Source organism: Centruroides vittatus, unplaced genomic scaffold (assembly GCF_030686945.1).
Source record: "Centruroides vittatus isolate TY-2023 unplaced genomic scaffold, ASM3068694v2 contig_2073, whole genome shotgun sequence".
Taxonomy (NCBI): Eukaryota; Metazoa; Arthropoda; class Arachnida; order Scorpiones; family Buthidae; genus Centruroides; species Centruroides vittatus.
In genome coordinates, this window is record NW_027121287.1 from 304,024 (window position 1) to 329,102 (window position 25,079).

At 30.8% G+C, this 25,079-nt stretch overlaps 1 protein-coding gene across 1 annotated transcript in view; it reads right to left on the reverse strand.

Annotated features, from left to right (window-relative positions):
* Window positions 1–23,063: 23,063 nt before the first annotated feature.
* The window catches only part of LOC136970642 (adenosine 5'-monophosphoramidase HINT3-like), a 39,227-nt gene continuing 37,211 nt past the window's right edge, over window positions 23,064–25,079 (reverse strand). The window contains exons 4-5 of the mRNA XM_067265101.1: window positions 23,275–23,401; window positions 23,064–23,195 (exon numbers count right to left, since the gene is read on the reverse strand). Of these exons, the coding sequence (XP_067121202.1) occupies window positions 23,154–23,195; window positions 23,275–23,401 (169 nt within the window). The 3' untranslated portion in view covers window positions 23,064–23,153. The remainder of the gene's footprint in view (window positions 23,196–23,274; window positions 23,402–25,079) is intronic.

Genomic DNA, 25,079 nt, shown 5'->3' on the forward strand with positions numbered 1-25,079 from the left:
TACTTTAAAATTGTGACCTAATTACGTTTGCAATTTGAAAAAAATTCCCACCGCCGTCCGTCTGTCTGTCTGTCCCTCCTACCTTAATCTCTGAAGTTAGATAGATGAAAATCCGAGACCAGATATGGAAAGCTTAGGGGTAGGACTCCCGATTAACTGATTGAAACCACGTGGTTCAATTCAAAAATTCCCCTCCGAAAGGTAGATGACCGACACGACTCTGTTGCTGACAGGAAAAGCACGACGTACAGGGGTATGACATTACTAATTTGAGGTGGAGAGCGCATATTTTAATTTTTTTATTATAATAATTCTCTCCGCATTTCTCCATCGACGAAGACGTAAATCTCGGCGCATCACTTTAAACTCTTAATTATAATTAATGAAATTTAATCCTGTTTTTTCGAGTTAAGTTGTGTACAGTTTAAAGACGTTTAAGTTAAATTTATATGCCTTAATGGTCATGAAAGAGGTATTTTGGAGTGGAGTTATCTCGGCGGCGTGCACGACTTCCATCTTAAAGTAAATAAAAAGTTGTGATTTGTTCAGACGTGTACAAATATTGTCTTGGTTCCTGATGCCGATGGTTTCCTGCTTAATCCGAAGCCACTGAAATATGCTCTGCCTTAATAATTTAATTACACTACAACGACTAAGCAGCCAAGGGGGAAGCGAGTTAACAACTAAAGTCAACATACAGCTTCCAGTCATTACAATTACAAACAGTAGTATGATGGACACGACCACTCGAAAAATTCCAGTTTTTTTTATTATTTTCCTTGCCTATATTTAACTTTCACTTATAGATTTTGAAAATATTCGGTTACCTCGGTCATTAGGGTGATGCCATTCTTGTTAGACAATGAATGGGAGTGTAATAAAAGAAACATAAGTTTCGTTTAGATATTGTTAGCGGGATGAACCCCTTACTCAACTCTCCATCCATCATTGCAGAAGAAAGGATTATGGATCATCCACCATCAAGTTTCTCTGCAGGTGATGAATTGGATCCTTGGTCGTGGCTTTCCGCATCTCATTTTCTACTACTCTAGAAAGATAGAGCAACCACCTGGGACTTTCCCATAATTCTCCCGCTGTCATGCAGCTGCTGATGACTACTTTTCACCATCAACCTACCAATTATATACGTGTCGTCACGTGACAGAGGGCTGTCTGCTTCCCTTACCGATACAGATAGTGTCCAACATCCCTGTAGGTGGAGGGTGCAATCTCCTTTCTTCCTACGCTTAAATAACGCTCGTATCTTCGTTCTGCCTCTTATCACAATTGAAAAAAGCCCTCTAAAGTGCTCTTTACAGATAAGATTAGAATTATTCTTGACCTCTAAGTACACTTGGTATTTACATCTCCGGTGATGGCTTCTTTAAGTGAGCATCTTCGTTACGTCCTCTTGACGTATATGGGAGTGGTGTTACGTTTATTTGTTCGGCGTAACCGAGATGTACATTTCAAAACATCATTGTTTACCTAGCAGATGTCAAGGGTATTATAACAACGATCGCATTCCCCATTTCTCACAAAACTAACGCCTAATCTCTGACGCAGGTGTTCCCAATAGAACAGATCAATTTGGCAAGGAATTTCTATTATCTAGCACCTGCTACTCTCTACCGTCAGTACTGACAAATAGGGGCCATTCCATCTCTGTTTCTGCCATTAGAAGTACATTGGACAAAATCAATGGATACTTCCAATCTCTTTCGATGCTCTGTCTCTCGCAGTCCTTATCCGGAGGATGGAGAGCAGACCAATTTACATAACATAAACAAGAAGTAACCGTAACGATTTCAACCGGCAAAATTTGGACTGCAGGGGTTTGGAACCGGCTCGAGTAAGGGGTGCTCTACATCTACGTCACACAGGATAATTCTATGAGTCACAATTGAGCTTGGGGCGACATCTATTTTTGATGTTAAACAATTTATTGTGACCACAGGAAAGCAAAGATTGCCTCTGGGAGGCTGTCAATACAGGATGTAGTCGCTTTGTTAGAATTCCAACATCAATTAAGGCGATCGAATTATGTTTAATCCATCGAAATCTTCTATTTTAAAACCATTTTTACATTAAAAATACAAAAATTCTTAAGATAATTCGGCATTAACCGAGGTAACATCTACACACTTTGACCTTCGATGACGGTTAATACAATTTGTTTAAATGAAAATTATTAATAATAAAGTTTCCTGATAATTATTCTTTGTTGCCATTATTTTAAAACGGGATTCTCGTATATTTAACATTAATAAATTAACGCTTACAGCAGGCTTTAACGTTGGAGAGGTGCAAAGAAAAACTGGATTAAAAATCAATTTGATCATTTTATCATTTTTAAATTCGATTTTCCAACATTTAATTCTAATTAACCTTCAAAATTAGGTTAAAAAATCAGTTAATAACTCGAAAACTTACCAAGATTTCTGATGATTTGTCACCTTCTAACCTCTCGAAGCCATCGTTTAATATTGTTGAGAGGAAGATTCATAATTGCAATACATTGTATCCTCCAAGAAATGATAATCAACTAATGCAGATAGTCTCATAATTGTTCACATCCGGAGTTCTATAAGCATCCAGTAACTTATCTGATAGAGTTATAATGGAAACGTGGAAAAAGATGGAGAATATGCAATTAAATAAAACTCACAATGGCGAAATAATTGTCAGAAATCGAAGGGGAAAAAATACCAATAAATGTCCTGTACTCGTAATTACACATCTTTAAATATTTATGAGATCAGCAGCTAAGAGGAAGACATTTTGTAGACACATGGGCATTGTCATTAAGATGACTTAATTTTAATTAAAATAATTATTTTTTTTAAATATATTTACACGAAATTAATACTTTCGAGCCTGGAGAGTTCGGTTTAGAGGGTGAATAAATAGGTTTTTTTCATCTCTTATTTTATAAAATAAGAGATTAAAGAGGATAGGCGTTCTTTAAAAAACCTCCTCCACGTATAGATAAAGAAGAAGAGAACGAGATTCCAAGTAAAATCGTGTCAAAACGTAATTAAAATTGATTTTTTTAGACTTAGGGAGGTCTAAAACATTTAAAATTTTGTCTCCGCACCGCTAGAGGGCATTAACACGTGTTATTGTGTAAAGATAACTTAATCGACCCCTCTATTGATGTCGTCACGGCATTTTTAATTGATCTTCACTTTCATCCCGCAGAAACTCGATAAGAAAAAGGAGAGATTTGCTCGCTTCGGGATGCTGTAAAGGATGCTGAAGATGAGAAGTGGGGGGAGGCTGCTTGTAGGATAGTGATTGGCACCGCTCCTGAGGGAAGCCAAGAGATCATATGCGGGTCGAGACTCCCATGTTGACAATCCACGTGTTCACAAATCATGAACGTTAATCTTTTCTGTCAAGCGCTGTGATGTTTGTAGAGTTTTCTTCATTTGTTCTCCTCCCATTTTTACGATCCCAGTGAAGCCTCGGTTAACGATGTTGGTGTAACGCGTAAACTAGGAAACGTCCCGTTTTAATTTGGATCCAGAATGTTTATGTTTTCTTAACTCGGCTCCCGACCTTAAATAAAGTATCCAGAGACTCGTACAGCATCGATCTTGTTAAGAGAGGGGATGTGATAAACCTTCTTAATTTCAAAACTATATTAATCAATGTTGGACCAGCCAATTGGGGCCCGTCGAAACTTTTAATAAAGGCCTCTTCATAACTCCATTTGGCAATTGTCCAATATTAAATTCCTTCTAGATATTTAAAATTAATGATACTACCTCCTCCTCCACCCTATTGAAATTTGTATCTCGTTCACAGACCTCGTGACGTTCAGGTTTACTATTTTCTTACATCGTGTAAGCCTCATAAATGTATACAAAACTTAAAAAGTATATTATTTTACGTATATAAATTAAGTAATATTTTAATTTAGACCATTTAATACTTCATTAATTAGACTTGGAGATGAGAAATGACCTTTAATGTTACTTCACTTTCCTACACTGAATTAAGCTCTATAAATGTCTTTAAAAACTTTAAAAATAGGATTTTAAATATATAAATTAAATAATATTTAAGCGCAGGATATTAATTTTATTAAAAATAACAATTAAATTTAATTAATTAGACTTAAGAGATAGGGAACGAACTTATACGATTACTCCACTTGATACGCTGGATAACGTGGAGTAATCTGTTTAAATACCTTTAAAAACTTAAAAATGTATTATTTTAAGTATAAATATGAAAAAACAATATTCGAATACAGGATATTAATACTACAAAAAAAGCAATTAAATCTCATTAATTTTAATTAATTAGTCGCAGGAACGTCGACCATCCTCCTACAATCCCTTCCACTTTAATGACGTTTTTTAACGTAAAAAAAATCATTTAAATTGGAAATTTTTCTTAATTATCGATAAATTTCGATAATTAATAAGCGAGTAATTTAGAAAAGACGATAAAATTCTTCTTCGTCTGCATTTTTTTATTTGTTTTGCCATTTCTTCACGGTGAAAGCAATGCCTCCAAGTTACGAGTTTCGTCATTACAGTATCTTCAACAGCCATCTTTCTTTCGGTATTAATTTAAATATTCTTTATTATTCAAGATTAATAAGTTTCTATCAGTCTATTGACGAAACAAAAGAGGTTTTGTACTTAATTAAATAGCCTTAAGCCGTACAAATGACAAGTAACAATTCTTTCTCCAAAAAGGAAAAAAAAATCCGTGAAAATTCATTAACTGTTGAGCAAATACTCAAAGTATCTTCGTTAACACGAAATGTACTGTACTGTACGTCGTAAAATATGGTGTACATTTGTACTTAGTACACACTTTGTTAAGAAATGATTTGATGCTCTTTCGTTTTCTTTCTATCTCGCTGCTTAGATGTGCTAGGCACGACTTATCTATGGTAAAATGCGGATATCTATGGTTCTTATAGTGGTATTTACAACTACATCTAGGGTTGTTATAGTGTAATGTGACTTATCTATGGTAAAATATGGGTGTATACATCTATATTTACGTTTGTTATGATATAACGCAACTTATCTATGTCAGTATATTCATCTTATTTAGAGCAAAATATGATATCTATATCTATTATACAATATGCATTTATGGTAATATAAGCGAATTATCTATGACACAACGTGATAAAATATTTAGTACATTATAATGTATTTTAGTGTACAAATTTAGTACATTTTTTCCAAGATATTATTTTCGAAATCATGAAATAAATTGGCATGTTAAAATTTTTTTTCTTTCGTTGTTTGCGGTGTAATATATACTGTACTGTACAACTTATTTACGGTAATATGCGCGATTTATCCGTAGTAATATGTCATATTAATGATATTTAATACAATATAGTATACTTTAGTATATTAATTTTAGTAAGAAACAAGTTGAAAGGGGGTAGAAGATAACAGATTTTCTTCCATTGCTTAGATGTGATGTGTACGACTTATCTATGGTATAATAAGATATCTACAACAATAACTATGCAGTGTATGGTAATATACGCAATTTATCTATGGTAAAATACCATAAGCTATGGAATTTAGTGAACCTAACGTATTTTATAGGGGAATTTGCAAAGTGGCGAGAAGATTTGGCGCTTTTTTAAAGACATTTCTCTAGCAAAAAATATAAAAAATGGTAGAATATTGTCTCCAGAAAGGTATTAGAGATAAAGATAGACGAAAACAATTTTTATTTGGTGTTGATCCATCATTTTTATACGAGATATCCGCACTTAATCAAGGGTGCAGCATCAAACGTAACACAGGAAGAACAAATCTTTCTTAACTAATTATTACTTATTAAATTAATTATAAAAATATTGCTAATTTATTATTTTATTTATTAAATTACTATAAGATATTAAATTAAAATTTAATTTCAAAAATAAAAAATAATTATAATTAATTTTAAGGTGGTAAAGGAACCGAAAATCATAAAACTCGAGCGTAATAATTCGTCGTTTTTTTAATTTTTAATTTAATTTCATTTAAAAATGTGGATTTATTAGAATTAAATTTTATAAAGTTTATTTATTAATTACAATTAAATGCAATTTTATGAAACATAATTAAGATTCTTACACGAATATTATAACCAAAGACTTTATTCTCGAGTAGCCTTTATATATAGTTATTTTAACGATTATTAATAAAAATTGAATTCAATTAAATTTGAAAGGCTTTAATCTCGAAAACAAGTGAGAAATTAGAATTAAAACTACTTTTTAAAATAAACGTAAGCAGTCAACACGAGTAAAATGTGATAAGTCGTTGGTAAAATTGCAGGAAAAAATAAATAAATATTAAAATCTAGTAATGTTTATCTGTAAATGAATTGAATAAAATGCATTATAAATGCCGAAATTGGGCGATAAAAAAGGAAGGAGAAGAATAGAAATAGTGGAAGGAAAATGTATGATTATTGCGTTCTTCGGATGTCCCATGTCATCTCGTTGGCATTCATTTATTCACTCTTCTGGTAAACATACTTTACATCGAGATTAAGCCGGGCGAATTCTTGTCATCCACAAAATGCAAAGTCACGTTAAAATGGAAGGCCATTTGCAACAATTGTTTAAAATTATAAAACAAAGAAGGATTTATTTATTTTTTCTTTTTTTAAAAAACAAGAGGAATTATTAAACGGGAGAATGTATGCGTATATATGAAAGTCAATCTGGTTCGCTACTTTCTACGTAATCGATATGCGAAGACACGTTTCGTTGGCTTACTTCAAAACTGACGTCATCACGGTGCGGATTATACACGACAATGACCTATTTTCCGTTACAAGCGCGGAATTATTTTTTATTTTTTGTTAAATTTCTTAAAGTTTTTCTTTTCTTTTTTAAATCAATATTTATTTCAAATTGATATTTTACTTCAAAGATGATGCGGTTATAACCGGGCCGATTATATACTACGACGGTGCGGGTTATACACCGTCGCTCGCCTTTTCCTCAAAATACACGATAATTTAATAAAAAGTTTTTGAATTTTACTGATTAATTATATAAAACAAACGTCTCTCCGTCTACAAAACCCTACATCTTAATAATTTATACGTAAAAAGAGCGCCATTCTTATAGATGTATTAGAAAAATATATAAAAATAAAATTCGATTCTTCGGATTGGTAAATAAATTTAGTTCTACAAGTTAAGGTAATTTTATTTGATAGAAAAGGAACAAAATAAAATCGAGTAGAGAAGAGTGTTTCATAAAGAATTCAATTCGTGAAGTGCGTGTGTATACACAGGGATAGGGATAATGCAATTGTTTTATTATCGTATTTATATATATGACACTAAAAAAGGGGTGAATTTTATGTAAATAAAGTGGAAATATTTTTGTTTTGTCCTCTCCTCTAGCTAAACTACTACTTTTTTTCCCTTGACTTTCCTCTGTTGGACGGAAGACCCCCTTAAGGGATTTACAGTACAAACCTATTACACGCATGGAGAAACTAAAGCCATTCCTTCTCTATGGCAACTAGTAAAGAAGGAAAAAAAGGGGTAAGGTTGAAGGGTAGATCCTATCTATCTGTATTTTTTATTTTTTTATTCTGTTCTCTGGACAAATCCTTCTGGAATAGCCTTGTTTTATTCTGTGCAAAATAGAATCAGTAATTGATAGAAGACGTCGGATAAACAAAAGATATTTAAGCATAAAAATCTTTATTCCTATATTTAAAATGGAGTTTGTCATTTTTTTCTCTTTTAAATATAAACTTGACGTTTAATTTAATTTTATTTCAAGAAAATTGTCCTTTTTTTAACTTTTAAATCGATTTTTTGTGTGTTAATCTGGTCGATAACGTAATCCAGTTGACGTTTAGCTCGATTATTTCTATATTTTAACGTAGAAAAATAGTTTTTTTACGTGATTTTTCCAGTTTTGAATATAAAATTATATTAAAAAATTAAGTTTATTACTGTTTAATTACGTAAATTATCATAGTCTTAAGCAAGTTTAGCTTGATTATTCCCATATTTCAATTTTTTATGTGTCAAATATGTAAAACTTTAGGCATATTTTTATAAACGTACACCTATTTTAAGCCTTGGTATATTAAACAACAGTTTTCTTGTTAACTGTTGCTCTGATAAAGTAGAAAATATTGGAGTAAGATAGACTTATTTTCACGATTCTCGACCAATTCTTAGATCGGAAACATGAAAGAAAAAGACAAAAAAGGGGAGAGAAACAAAACGGAAACAGGTTATGTAACGTTATTCACATTCTCTTCCACATCGACGACATTGCACTTAGTCATCATCATTTGCCAGAAAGGAAGAGGGAAGAGTATTCGAAAAGGTAAAAAATATAATAAAAAATAGGGGAATGGGGAAAAAAGCAAAAATTCGCAAGATAATGAAGGCAGACGGATGTAGACCAAGTCAGTTTTCATCCTTTCTAGTCATGACAAGAGTGATGTATGAATGGTTTAGCTTAGTCGGAAACCATCTGCTCCATTCCCACCCATTTTCTCCTTCTACCTTCCAAACTTTCATACGAAAATGTTCCAATAACAACTTTATGAACAACTCTGACACCATTTCAATTAAAATTTATTTATTTTTTCCTTCTCTCCACTTTTTAATTTACCTTTTCTAGATAAAAATATAAATTCGTTCGCTGCCTCTATTAATCCCTTCGCTCTGATTTAGATGTTTCTTGATACATCTTTACACTCGTTTTTCTAACTAGACGAGAAAATTAATTAATTATAAATTATCTTTACGCTTTAATTTCTGTTTTAATCAATAAATAAAACGTTTCTACTTATTTTTTCTGGTAAAAAAAAATAATAATAATCTGAGACGTGACCTGTAGACATTTCGGAGAGATGAAACATCCGTTCATCTTCCGCATCACTGTTTATTGTAATTTTAACGCAATCTACACCTTCAGAATATATAAATAATAAAAATATATGATATATATTTCGATTATTTCACCATTTATTCCGGAAATTTTCATCATCTGTTTGATCTCCCCTCATCCTTTATCCATCCCATCACTTACGAATCGTCTCTCCATTTATATAAGCTTACGATGCAAGAATATACATTTAACCTTCAGAATATACACTTCAGTATGTTGTATTTAATAAGGAACGTTTCGAAATTAAATAAATATTTGAATTTAAATCTAAAGTGACGTTAGTTTACTTTCTCGGCCATTATAAACCCAATCATTTATCGAGTTCATTAAACCCGAACGGAATTCTATTTGAATAGATTTAATGTAATTACCGCTCGATAAAATTGTAATATTTACACTTAAAACTTATTATTTTATGATTTATTTACAGTTCTAATCGTTTAATTTCGTGTAAAGTTTAGTTTAACCTTACCTATTTACCACCGTTTACGTTAGAACCGTTCACGATTCAAGGGTGCCGTATGACGTTTCGACCAGTTTTTAGTAATTTTACAGTGGTTTAACGGCTATAACGAGAGAAATATGAGGATTTTACTAACTCAGTTCACTTACCAAACACAATAATCCAAGCATCTCTAAGCTACGCTTGACCAAATCTTTACTATTCAACCTCCACCCCACCTCCACTGGAAAAGTTTCGTTCTGCTCCTGGCTATGAATAGAAGAATGGAGAGGGATTTTTTTTTACCAGTCACGTTTACGTCCACTCGAAATTTTACACTTTCCCTGTGGAGTTGGATCTCCCTGTTCGTCGGTGGGGTTTTTTCCCTCCTCTGCGAGTCTGCCGACACCAGATAACTTCTCTAAAGTGATTATGGGGCTTTAGCACGCGCACCGCATGGCTTTCCTGTACCACGTAACGGATACGGGGCGTAACACGTTAAAAATTTCTACCTGATAATATTCTACGTCCCCCCTCCGACCCTACGGTGTAACTAAGTCTTTGCTAAAGAAACAGCAGCCGTTTGATTTGGTTAATGAAGTCCAGAGATAAAGAAGAGCAGGGATGGTGAATGGATGTGGCCAAGACAAATCCTCTCCCCACAGATAAGCTTAACTGAGCGAGAAGACAAATCAAATTTACTGGCTGAGTGAGAGAAGCAGTGAATTGGAACAACTAGTCAGTTCTCTGTCCATTGATGATTCTGCCGCCTTCATTTATCTTCAGATAGAGTATTTATTCACATCTAACGCTTAATAATACTACACCAGAATAAATTCTAATGTTTATTTAATAAATATCATAAGAGAAATTAGTAAATTAATTAGAAAAAACTTCCCCAAACTAGAGCATTTTTAAAGATAATTCACCCCCTAAACTAGAACATCTTTAAAGATAATTCACCTCCTAAATTAGAGCATCTTTAAAGATAATCAATTGTTATGGGCTGGTTTTTAATTCAATTACAATTAATTTAGAGTTATTAAGAACCGAATTAAGCGCCATTTTTCTTAATTACCAATTTGCATTTCCGTTTTGATAAAGAAAGTTGTAGCAGAGGGACGAAGATGGATGTTATATCCGGAGACAAACGTGGCTCGGGGACGACTATGAGATAGTGTAAAATGAAATTACACGCATTCGAATCTACTGTGACCTGGATAATTACGCAGGGAGTATTGTGACGTTGTTGTTTAATTAACACAACACGTATTATACCGAATTGTAGTCAGTAAGAGGAAGAGGTGGTGGTAGTGTATTTTGTCTCCTTTTACTAGATTTATTTTTCTAATCACGAGAATTTAGCTTATTGCTGGGGATGCTGCCGAGAAACGTACATATTGATAGAAGCCACCATAGGCCACTGGAGGTGTATTGATTGGGGCAGTGGTAACCCAGTCACATCAAACACGACCGCCCCCGTGCCTATTGGAATTGGCAGTGGGCACACTTCTCCCAGGAGCATCATAAGGCTACAGAGACCAGAGAAGGAGACCCTAATAGAAGCTGCTTCGGGCCGTTTGTTGGCCTTGCTTGTTACTGTTAGGTTACTCATTACTCAAGCTTCCCTCCAGAGGGTGATTGTTGGTCTCCGGCCACTCGCTGCTTTAATGAAGTCACCGCTCCAAGGTGATCCCTTCCAGCTCCTAGTCTGATTAGAAAAGACTTACGTCATTTATATCCACCTGCTCAGCAATTTTGATCGTGGGAGAGAGATAGATGCTTTGTTAACGTTTTGCTATATTTACACCCCTAAATAAGGGCATTCTGCAATTTAGAATGGCTAAAATTTGTCTCGTTTTGGAGCCAAACTAGCAAGAAACGTCCAGAGAATTAAGAGAATGGGGAGGAATTTCGCAGACACTTGATATAAATATTGAAAAGTTCATTCGATACGAGGATTGCAAATGAGTAGAAGTAACAATTTATGATTTTAGATACTTAATAATAAAGAGAGAAAGAAGAAGAGAGGGAGAGAGAGATGATATCCTTCTCCAGGAAGAAAGTCAATCCTCTACATCCATTGGTTCAATGAATTCGTTGGAGTATAAGCAAGCAAATTTACAAAATAGTATCGAGTTCCTGATGCATGTAGCTAGATGATCGCACCTGAGGGACTTGCTAAATTTGTATTACTTTCTTTGCATTCAGGTTTCGCTTCGTATTGTTACGTAAGCAGGTGTCATAAAAAGAAAATAATGATGGAAGCAAGTTTACTACTTCTTCATGCACCTGCTTATTTTTCTATTTTCTTGTTTACTGGACCAATAAACCAACGAAGAAAAACGTACACACGCGCGCATTTTTAAGGTAAATTACCTATTTTTTAAACATTTATTCCTTTTATTTTCAGCCTTAAAAGTACAGAAAACCCTAACTTAATTACCCCTTAGTATAAAGTACTTTAGTATGGCTCAACTACGGTAATATCCACAGCATAATTCGAATTATCCGGTGATTTATGGTGTGATTCGATTCATCTACGGTTTAAGGTAGAGGAATTTTTAATATTTTAAGGTATTTCCTGGAAATCGTTTGAATATTTCATGGAAGATTGACAGAAATTTCAATGGAAAACATTTGTAGTCTGTTCAATTTAGGGTAACAAATACGATCGATGAGAAAAGGCGAGAGAAACAGAAGTGCGAAGAAATCTTATTTGGATTTGGTAACAAGAAAAAGAAAGGAACGTGAGGGGTGACAAAGATGGATGCGAGCAAAATCCATCGAAATTGAAGGGATAAATGTAGAAGAGGCAAGGATACCAAAACTTAAAAATCATCCTTTTCTAAGTAATTTTAGATGTAACTTATAAAATTTCCCTAATTCTTCCACGAAAAACACTTTATATTTCGTAAAAACATCCCTAAGTTTTTAAAAAATTATCCGCCTGTTTGTGTCTCGATTTTATTTTAATATTCTCCTTTAAAACACGCGCCGGAAGCTGTGAAAAGATGCGGAAGACGAATAGCCAAAATGATAAGAATTTTACAATTTTAAAACAGTTTATTTCAAAATAATAAGCTTAAATTATCATAAAATTTATAAATTATGAATAAATTTTAAATTAAATTTCACTTAATTAAAGATATTCCTCATCGAATCATCCCTCCTCCAGAGGAGTCGAACTTAAGTTTTAAGGATTCTAATCGAAAAATTAAGCTTAATAACTTGTAAATTATTTAATTTAATCACAATTAAACAAAATAATTCTACTAATTTCTGAAAATTTAAATAAATTTAAAGAAAAAAGTAATTGCAATTTTTTAAACACCTTTCACTTTTAATTCTTGGAGAAGCTGGAAAAGATGCCGAAGAAGAAAATTGCATTCCAATTCTTTCTTATTTGTTCTTTACTAAAAATAAAAGAGGAATAAAAAAATTTAATTTCTTTTATTTTTTTCTTTAAAGTAAACTTAATTAGCAACATACCATTTTTAATTTGTAGCAGTGGCTCTTGATTAATAGTTAAATAGGAACTTAATCACTTTTCACCTTTAAAATGTAATATTCTTATCGTTAATGGAATGACCAAAATTCTTCAGATTTTTCTCCCTTTTTTTAACTTTATTTTATCAAGAGAATATCAGATAATGAGTTTTCCTCTTTGTGAAGTTGAAATTCTCTGCGAAAACCAATTGATTAGATGAAATATTACCGATGGAACCTATCTAGGAATGTGTTTTCTCCACGATAAAATTGCATTTTTGGAAGTAAAATAAATTTTTTTTATTTAAAAAAATCCTTTTATCTAATTTTGAATCGCTTGGGGGTGTTTATTGACTTAAATAATACTCTGAAAAACAATAATAAACAAGGAATGGAGTAGCTGGCTGTGTTGAGGAATGCGGATCTTCTCTACAGCATCCTCTCTTGTAAATATTAATTTATTTATTATATTTTTATATATTTAAGATAATTTCTTAGAAGATATTGATTAATATATGCTGTTTTTTTTATAAGTTTATAACAGTTAAGCCAGAAAATTTAACAATTGACGTGACAAGTGATGGAGTTATCCGAATTTATTATTAATAAAAACCTAGAACAATATTGAAAACATCACAGTAAACATGATTTTAAATAAATTTTCACACTTTGGAAAGCGAAAATATACCATTTTTATAGAGAAAATACGAAAACAAACGATGGAAACTCATCATGGAAATCGAGTAACTCACCAATTTTCCATCAATTTATGCATATTTGGAAGACGATTTGGACGTGTTGACGCGAGAAATGCGCATCAAAACTAAAGCAGAACGAGAAGCAAAGGGGAAGGCTAAATCCTACCCCACATACTTGATCAACGTCCTATTCCCTGGGGGGACGTCCCTAGCAAATTGGTCCTCCCCCCAATTTATTCAGCCAGTTTCCCCACGCACCTTCCAGCTGATTAGAAAATTGCGCCAATTTGTTCTCCCTTCCTTTGGTATGGTTGGTCTACAAACCCCCGGTTACTGCGTAGTCCACTAGAAAACGAATGCCATTAAGGGTCACTTAGAACCTCGGTCGGGAGGTGGGAATGTTAATGTAGCGAGAGTGTCAACATGGACACGATGCTGTAAGGGATGTGTCATCGATGGAGAGAAAGAGACGGAATGTTTAGGAATGAAAATATGACCCCATAATACTCTTTGCACATAGAAGAAGCGCTGATGGCAGACCAAACATCCAATGGCACGCAACTATTGATAAAAGCTCCATTCGAATGGTAAAATTCTAACAGCATTTTTGACAGCAAACATGGAGGAAATTCAAATTTTTCTCTTAAATCTTATTAAACGATAAATTTCGAATCGACACCCATTTTGATGCGGAGGAAAAGACCTCCATTCCTCCGTTTCGTGCCCGAAAAAACCACTAAATTGTCCCTCCACGCGTAAGAAATATTATATTTACAAAAGGAAAAAAACAACAATAAAGTACACAATTTCATCCCATTCATCTCCTAATTGCAGGAAGAAGACGAGGAGAGCGAGAGAGACATGCTTCTCCGGTAATCAGTTATTACGTTACCAAGTAGTAGTGTTACGTATAACACAAGTGATACGTCTTGTTTACCCGGGAAATAGCGTTATAAGCGAGAAGTTTAGTATCAATGGAAGAGGGAGGCGATCCCGTAACTAACAAGGCCAGGCAATCGAACCGGAGACCACATTATCCACAAGGGTCGATAGGACTGATTGCGTCCTTTCACAACAACTACACTAACAAACGCGATGCTTGTTACAAGATCTGGATCGTTTAGCCTTAGGGTTCCTTGTTATCCATGGCAAACTACACAGGGATATTTCTCTTCTACTTATATCAACCTTTCAAATTAGCGAGATGCCATGTTTTTCTTTCCTCTTCCTCTTCCCACTTTACGTATTCGAAAGTGGTGTTTTGATTGATTTTTTAAGCAATAAAACTACACAAAAATGGAGTGGGACAATGGAAACCCAAGCAGAAGAGGGGGTAGAAGAATATATTTAATGAGAAGTGTTCAAATTTCCTCAAGCAATTCTTTTCACGTACTCCCATTCTCTCCAGCGTAAAGCGAAGAAATGAAGTAATCTTAGAAGGTGGTTTAGGTGAAATAAAATGCCAAAAAAGTTACTTTTCCCATCAACTCTACGTTTATCTTGAAGAGAAATTTAGAAAAAAGTAAAAAGAATTTCGAATAAATATAACGCGTGACGTGGCTCGGGGATGTTAAACTTGCTTAAGAAAGTATGAAGTTATGGCAGGATAATGCTTTATAATACTGGCTGACAAGTAAATTATTGTGTCCAATTTTTTCTTTTTTTTATACGTTTCCTGTTTCTTCTCCTCCCAATTTATTTCAAATCAGGAATCTCTTGATAAAGAGGCTAAGCGTTAGCCTGGCATGAAAGTCATTACGGTAGGATTAGGTGTGTTATCTGTTCTGACTCTTGTAAAGCGCGTGAGCAGTGTGGGCCTGCGAAGCACCGACCATGTCCACGTCCAGACTACAGGATTTACTTTGAAGGGTCTTAAGGAGACTTTCTTTTTCCCAGACAAATAAATAAATAAACAAACAAATAGAGGATACCGGCACATAAATTAGTTTACATATCAATCGTCGCTCATCCCCCGCATCCTTGAGCAAATTGTAGAATTTTAAGGTGGAAAAATAATTAATTTGCACGAAAATTTTATCCGTCTCTCTCCTCATTAACCTCCAATCGAATCTTTTAGCTCGAGTCACGTGACTGGAGGGGGTTGTTTCTAATTACGTCTTGCCCAGAAGGTGGGTTTTCTGGAGAAATTAATCGATACGTGCCATGCCAGTAAGCTACGACTTGATTGTAAAGGATCTTTAAACATAAACTCGTGCCTTTTTTTAAACTTTTTTTGACTTCTAGTTACACTTAGGGATCGATATTTATTATCCCTTTGGATAATAAGAAGAACGAGCCTTTCTACCTCACATAATGCTGATTAATTTTGTAAATATTCGACGTAGAAAAATCCTCTTTAAATATTTGTATAGCCTTGACTGATTAAAATATTTTTCGTGTTTTCAGGAAACAAAACAAGGAAGTTTTCCCTCTCTTTAAAATGTATACTATTTTAACTAGAAAGATTACGTTATCAGCTTTAAAAATAAAAAGAAAGATGTTAATATTAAAATTTAAATTTCAAAATAATTAAATTATCGATAAAAATAATATTAAATAAATAAATTTTATAAATTCTAATTAATTTATCTCTTTATTTGTACATCAAAAAAAGATCCAGACTGCCTCTTTTCGTGTGTAGAGGTAAACCAAACCTGTGTCTAAGACGGAACCTGTTTAAATCGAAAAATATTCCGGTTTACAGAGGTTCTGCTGTGAAAGCTCCTTAAAATTGCAGCCCAAAAAATTTACCTATAAATTCCCACTGGAGTCCATCCGTCTGTCATTCCTTAATCTCCAGAACGGCGTTACATAGAAGAAAACCGAGACCAGATATGGGGCAGGAGTAGGAGGCCCCAATTAACTGCATACGAACTTCCGATCTAGATCGGAAGTCACGTGGTTTGAATTTTAAACATTTCCTCAAAAGGGAGTTAGAGGACCGGCCATCGGAAAAAGTATAATCTACAGAGGCAAGACACTAATAATTTGAGATCAAAAACATATATTTTTCATTTATTTAATTTAAAATATATGCTCTCCACCTGAAATTAGTAGTCTTGCTCCTGTACGTCATACTTTTCCTGTTAGCAACAGAGTCATGCCGTCGTCTAACTGCGTTCTCGAGATTAGACAGACAGACGGTCGTCAGTAGGAATTTATAGGTCTACAATATTTTTGAAATTGCAGCCTGGCATAATTTTTGCTCGTTAAAATTCAATTATTTAAACTTCAGAGAACTTTAAAGTGATGCGGAGGAGTAATTGTCATCATTTATGCCATTCGGGACAGGAAAAAAGTGAATTAAAGGAGGAAAAACGAAAAAGAAAACAATTTATACTCAAATAATGTCAAATCGATGGAGAATAAATTCACTTGTGGTAATCAGAAAAAAAGAAGAAAGTTGCATAATTTTAAGTATCCATCTCGGATGCTGATGGATGGACCCTCATCTTCTTCAAGTAATAGCTTCGTGTCCCTTGGTTAAGTCTGTATTGCAGTTGATCCACTCGGATCTCTCTTTATACTAGTGGTAAGTCCCGAGTCTCACAACATTAGTATCATTTTGATCTTCTACTTCAGTTTGCCAGGATTCCAATGGTCTTTTCCTAATGGACTGCTAGAGACAAAGAATCAAAGATCTATTATTTTCAATCCTATGATGCATTGGAGTAAACCCGCATCGATATACATTATTACAACTATTCAGAAAATTATCCTGTATATTTTTTAAATATTTTATCTATTTAATTTTACAATATTTGATTTTCTAGCATTTTTTAAATAAAAATTCAATGCCAATATTTGTTATTTTTTAAACGTATTTTAATGGAAGAGTTCAGTAGAGCGAGGTCTCTTCTTTGTTTTCTTTGTTGATTTTGAATTTATCTCAATTTTCTAAGTTGAAGAAAATAATAGAAAGTCAAATTTCTTTATACGAAAATATCAAAACGTCGAAGAAATTCTAAATTATTTCTCTGGGGATCCTTTAGAAAGATTTGGAAAGTGCATGAAAACCTACTGTAAAATTCCTCATATCTCCCTATTGATCAGAATCAAAACAAACAGAATAATCTTATTGTATATACATTTTTTCCTTTTTTTAAATAAAAAAATATTTTCGAATGAAATATATATTTTTTCCCTACTTATTTATTTAAAAAATTTTAAAATCTATTTAATTTTTTTTATTTATTTAAATATCTTCGCACGTTTATATTTAATTTGAAAAAGTAATCAAATTAACATCCTAGTTAAATAAAAGAATAAAAATGCTTCTTAAGTGTTAATTATATAATTTTCTCCTAAATAAATTTAAATGAAACAATATTAAATTCGATTTTTTAAGTTATTCGCATGAATACACGAAGAAATATTGTTTTTTCCTCTCCGTTAATTTATAGCGTATTTACTAAATATAACAATAAATTTATATAAATATCTCATCAAATCGTCGATTTAATATTAAATAATTTATTTTATTTACAATTTAAAATAGAAAAACGATGGCATTTTAACGTAATTTCTATCGTTTGAGTTTGTTTAAGTATGTTATAAATGGCATTTTTAAATAAAGAAATATTATATTAAAGAATTACATTTTTTATAAAATAAAAAAAATTATTTTAAAATTTTTTCTATAAATAAAATGTAAAAAATATACAGAAAAACAGCTTTAGAAACTTGTTTTTAATCTAGAGAAAAAAACGAAATTAATCAAGTATTTAGCACCAAAAAAACACAATTTAAGCTTAAAAGAACTAAATGTATTCATTGTCACTGCAATTAAGATTGTTAAAAGTTTAAAATATAATGATTTATTTATTTATTTACTTTATTTTTTCACTGTAATTGCTGCAAGAAACTTGTTTTTTTTATTTTATTCAATTCTACGTTGCAGTTAGAAGGGAACTCTTTTATTTATTGGTTTGTCTCTCCTTATTCTGTTTATTTCTTTTTACTTCACAGGAACATTGTCTACAAATAGAATCTTGTTTGATTTTTTTGTTTCAGATGTAATCCTGAAACAACTTTTGGGACTAATTAGAAACGTGTCTATGAAGAAATCTAAAGGAACGAATCGTTTATCTCTATTTTCCCTCTTCTAAATTTCTATAAATTAAAATATCTGATAATAATTCATTAATTTTAGTATAATTTTTTTCGATTTTTGAATAATTTAGTTAACCTTTTCCAAGGTAAGTTTTGATAACATGTATAAAGGCGGAGAATACTTAATAAATTTATTACTTTAAATTTATTTACAAATATTTAATAATAATATAAAAAGACTAAAACTGTAATTTATAAATAAATAAAAAATCAGTATAATAAAATATTGCTTACGATGTTCTTTTATAATTTTTAAGCGCGCCTGTAAAGCTTGCTTCACCTTCCATCAGAGAAGCCTTGCAGAGAAGGAACAAAGCCGCTTGAGTTTATAAACGTATTTAATGATATTAAAACGTAAAATGCTAATTAAAAAATATATAAATATAAATTTCCGTTAATTTTAATGATAAAAAGTTTAAAATTCATTATAATTAACTAATTTTAATCGAATAATTAAAAAAATTTACTAGTATCTAGAGAGGGCATCTTAATTTTTTTTGGTGTATAAATCACGTATGAAATGAAAATTTTACGTATAATTTAAAATATATCGCTAAATCTTTAATTAATTGAATAATAAATGCCATTTTATAAATAGTTTTTTGATTTATAATATGTATTTTTTCGTAAAGAAGACGAAAATCTAAGCTAATTATCATCAAATGTTGGCGATGTTATCCAAAGTTGATTGGCTATTAATTAATCGGTTAATTATAAAATCTAACAAGCTCCTACAAGAGATAGAGAGAATTTCAGTTTAACTTTCTCCCTTTCGATCCGCCTTAATTATTAATATTAACTAAAGCGACGAAAGTTGCAGTTGTCTTTAACATTTAATGGAGAAAATTCAAGATAAATTTTAAATCGGATTAATTCGGTTCAATTCTACTTAAGCTCCGTACTAAATACATAAAAATTCATCTTAAATTCTCTCATTAAACAAACAACAATTTGCTTCTTATTTAACTGTACAAGAATCGATATTTTTAAACCATTTAAAACTCATTTCATTAAAAAAAAATTAATAATAATAATAATAACAACCCACACTCGCCGAAACTTGTTTTTAATTTAGCGATGATAAAAAAGCACGAGTAAATTTAAATTAAAATAAATAAATAAAAGCTGGCTTGTAACTCAACCCAATTATATTTTTAACCGATATTTAATACGTTTAAATATAAACGTGAATATTTTCCTAATTGATGAATTTCGTTTACGAAAGTACAATTTACTCTGATACCGAACACAAACGATGCTACTTACGATTAACGTACGTGACTTTTGTAAGTTCGACTTTCGACTAACAGTATCAAAGGACCATAAAGAGGAATTTATAATAGTGGAATTTATAGATTTAGTCATGCTAATAAATTTATGAAAAGTGGTTTTTTTCCTGTTCCTCTTCCTCCTCCTCCTCTTCAATTTTTTACTATAACAACGTGACAATATATACGCGTCTAAAATTTATAATAGGAGAAATTTCAGTTGTTCTTTTTTATATTTTCGTTAAAAGTTTCGTGCATAATTGCGAAACAATTTGTAGTAACATAAAAGAAAATTTTATAGAATGGTAAATTCTTGTTTTAAAAGCTTTCGTTTTCTATCATTTAGACATCTGCACTTTGCTTGTTTTCCCACCATTTGAGTATTTGAAAATGGAATGTTTTTAAAATAACTCTAGTTTATGTTTGGCATTTAAACTCTTCTGGTTACTTCCCTTCCATAATTCAACAAAGACCTAGCTGACGATTTTGATGAATCGCAGAAACTACATTACTTAAAGGCTAATGGAACGACATAATGCGAGATATTATGAGCCCTATATATGGAATCTCTCTCCCTCTTCCTCTAACTCAACTATAAAAACAAGTAAAAATTTTATTGCACTTTTAAAAAATTTCTAGTTTTTTTTTTATATAAATAAAAATTTTTATTATTGAAGAAATTATTTCAGAATTTTTTTTATTTTGACAGATAATAAAAAGTTTCTAGCAGTAAAAGATAAAATTTTTATTTTTATTATGATGTTATCTTCAATTTTTATATTCAATTTTACTTTAAATTATAAAAATAGAATTATTATTATTATTAGAAAAAAGCAATTATTATTATATTATATATACTTATCACAGAATGTAACAGGGATGCACCATGTTAATTCTCTATTTTAATCTGTTTAATAGCATTTAAACATTAATAATTTGCATAAGTTACAATGATTTGTCAATATTTACTACATTTTAAACATGATACATAAAACTTATATAATAAATGCTTTAAGAATAATTTACAAAGATTACTTTAATTTTAAAATACATTTATCTTATAAATTTATAACAATTTAAGTATCTGCAATGCTTCGCTCTTTAAAAACATTATAATAAATTATAAATTTAATTTTTATATTTTATGCACATACATTTGTAATATTTATAGTTTTACAAGTTTTATTTATTTTTTGTTTTAAATATAAAAATATTTAAGTGTGAATTTATAAAAAAAACAATTTGAAGTAAAATACCGTATATTTCCGCAGATAAGACGAGGTATAAATTTTTGTCAAAGTTTTATAGTTTTAGCATATATCTGTCCTATAAGACGACCCCCAAACCGTCGACGGCCTACGAATTTAGTTTAGATCGGCGATCGTCGTCCGAATAATAATACCGTATAACGTATACGGAATTACGTCCTATTTGTAATTTTTCGAACGAACAAATTTTATTTTCTGCCTTGCTATTGTTGAAAATGTTTCCACCGATTTGGGCATTCGGGTAACGACTTCCGACTATTCACAAAAATGTCCTACGGGCTATTCTATTTTGTACTGGTAAACTACTCTCTACTGGTAAATAATTACGGTTTGAATTTTATATAAATTAAAACCATTATAAAAAACAGACAATCTAATTTTTTTGTATCTGTCCTATAAGACGACCCCGGATTTCGGGGGGCTTTTTTTATGATTCAACTATCGTCTTATTTGCAGAAATATATGGTATTTTAAAAAATAAATATTGGAATTAAAATTAAATTAATATGAAAAGAAAAATAGATAATTTGATTTGATAAAAAAAAATCAATAAATAAATCTATTATAATACTATAAAATCAAGAATAATTTATTCTGAATTATATAACTAACTATACATTTTATTTTATAAAAAAATACTTTTTAATTAATGTATTTCTAACAACATAATAAAGACGTCAAGTCTACAAACCTGTATTCTTTATTGCAGCCTACATATAAATACATTTTTAATAATTATTAAAATAAATATAATTAGTCTATGAACTGCTTTGTTTTGCCATATATAAACAATGAAGTAATGAAAAATACATACAACACAATACTAATTACAAAACAACATTGTCTTTCCAAATTATTCTCCCAATAATTTTTATAGATTATTATTAATCTAAATCATTTTTCTTTTGTATAGACTGTAAAAGCAAAATTTTATTTATTTATATTAGGATTTTATTTATATTATATTATTTATTTATTTAAATTGGGAGTGAATTATTTATACAATATTATATAATTGAAGTAAGTGCAACGGCGGTGCAAAGCGGGGTCTCTAACCGGCAGGCCGAAGGCCACGTCTGGCTCGATCTCGGTAGATAATTGGCCCACGTTGCGATTTGGTAACGGTGGCATTTTTCGTTAGCATTCTTCGAGATGCAATTTTTGTACTTAATTTTTAAATAAATGGAATAATGCTAAGTTCCTTCGTTAAAATTTTGTCTTGTTATGCTCTTTATTATTTAATTATGAATTTGAAACTTATTTATTTTTCAAATTTGTAAATTATTTCTGCAACCACTTAAGCTCAAAAGTATAAACTGCCCCTGAATTAAAAAAATATTAAACCTCCCAAGTTTAATCCATATATATTTATAGACTATAATCAGACATTGAAGAAAACTGGAACTTTGCAAAGAGACTAGGAACCGATAGTCTAGACATGTTGTTATGTTTCTTAAGACAACTACATATGTTTTCTCTCTCTTGCTGGTCAACATGTTGTGTTCATTTGGAGTCAAGTTTTTGTTTTAAACAGTGATTCAGTTCTGTTAATTTTTTCATTTTAAAATGTTTGTAAAAATTATTTTAAATAACCAATATCAATTTTTAAAATGAAGAGTTAACATTAACACGCAAATTTTAAAAAGTGATGGTTTATTTTATTATTATTTCATTCAATATATTACTTTTGAGAAATAATAAAGGCAAATTTACCGAGTCTGTCCTCCAAAAAATACACACAAAAAATTATTTATCTTGATTTTTTTTATTAAGAATTTTGATCATAAATTAGCTACCAATTTCCTAATATATTTAATTAATATTTGTGAAACTTTTAAACAAACAATATTAAATAGAAATGGCCAATAAGTGTTCAATGCTTAACTAATGTTTTTATATATAAATTTACAAGATTTAAATTTTTACATATAAATGAACTGTTCACAATATTAATAAAAAAAATCATAAATTTGTCTTTTCCAATCTGTCCAAAACATATTCTGGCTGAAAAAGAAATATTATTTTTAAATATAAAAAATAAATTATAATTTTGCTAGAAAAAGCAAAATCTGAAATTACTTACTGTTACAAACCAAGCGGAATTCGATTTAAAAATAAGTCTTGCCAAATAAGACATTTGATCAACTTCTCCGATTGCGTGTAGATGAAGATGAGTGATTGAATTAAACGGCGGCCAATGGAATCCTAATCTAAAATTTATTTATTAATGAAAATATATTCGAATTAATATTGCATTTAAAAATTAATATACTTTAATATAATAATTTGTACTCTTAATAAGATGGTATTGTATAAAAGAACAGGACGTTTCTGTGCCAGACTGATAAATCAATTTCAAGTATCGGAATATAACCGCTACATTACGTATATAAAGTACCGTACATTAAGCCTCAATTTAACAGACTCCAATTTAATGGACAAAAATTTGTCCTACGGGAAAAACTTAAAACCTTTTTTTAATTATGAATAGTGTGCGCTAAAAGGTCGAAACAATAAGTCAATGATTACAAATTATTCAATATACAGTACATAATATCATTTTATTCGCATTTATATATCATAACAACATCTTAACACATCTTTCACATTCATTATATGCTTCAACATATGCTTTTAAAACATCTTCAATTTAACAGACTTTTGGCATCAGCAGACACTGCTTCCACCTAGTGAGTCTGTTAAATTGATGGTTAACTGTGTATATTACTATGTACAGGATTGTCATTTTCATGGCTTTTATAAACTTTTTATGAACATTATTTGCTATTATATTTTATATTTCTAATAAATTAACAATTCACTTTAGACTTTAAACTTATTTATTGATAGTATAATATTGAACTATGCTGTTAGAAGTTTAATTTCCATAGTAAATTTTTAACTTTTTTTATACTGTAGAAATGAAGAGAATCTTTTCTTGTGCCTATTATTGATTCAACTAGGCCCACAATAGGATGGTCTGATAGCAAGGAATAAAATCCAACATAGTTGTCAGGGCTGTCAAGAGGAGAAGGGAGCTGAGGAATTTTCCCTGGGCTCAGAGATAACGTAGGGGTCCATAGTGATTTAAATTAAGGTTATTTTTACAAACAAAAAAATGTTTTTAAACTGTTTTTTTTTAATTAATAAAGAAACATTCTATGTATTTCATTTGTTTAAAAAGAAAGCAGAGGGAGTTTGCATTAGAACCAGGTCCCATACAAGCTCTCAACAGTCCTATAGATGGGTCCAACCCTCCATGGAATTTATAACGGTCCAACTTGCGCCGAAATGGAGGACCCTTCCCAAGCAGCAGGTCAATACTTCTGCTTCAACTATCCAACTGTACCCAAAAGCAGTTTTAAAATGAAATTGTAGGCTAATGTAATAAATTTTTTTCTATTAATGAATATTAAAGTATTTTCTAATGCACTAATTTGTTACTGATCCATTAATATTAATTATGTACTAGACCTTTTTCTAACATTATAAACTTAGTTATTTTTATAAGTAATTAATCAATGAATAATTAAAATAATTATATGAAATATATTTAAATATTTGCTAAAATTAATCCAAAAAAAAAAAATTCTTTTAATATCAGTAAAAGAACAAATTTGAAAAGTTTTTAAATTTAATAAGATATTCAAAAGAATTTCTTCTTTATTTAACTTTGCATTAATAAAAAACAAATGAAACAAGTAAAATATAATAATAAAATGCAATATATTACTTTTGAATATATTTTCAAAATTGATACAAAGCATAATCAATTTTTTTTAAATTTATTCTCAAAAATTATTCATCATTGTATAATATTTATATTTTATTTGATTACAATTATTATTCTAAAATTGAATTTTGTTATTGATCTTTCTTTCAGTTTAT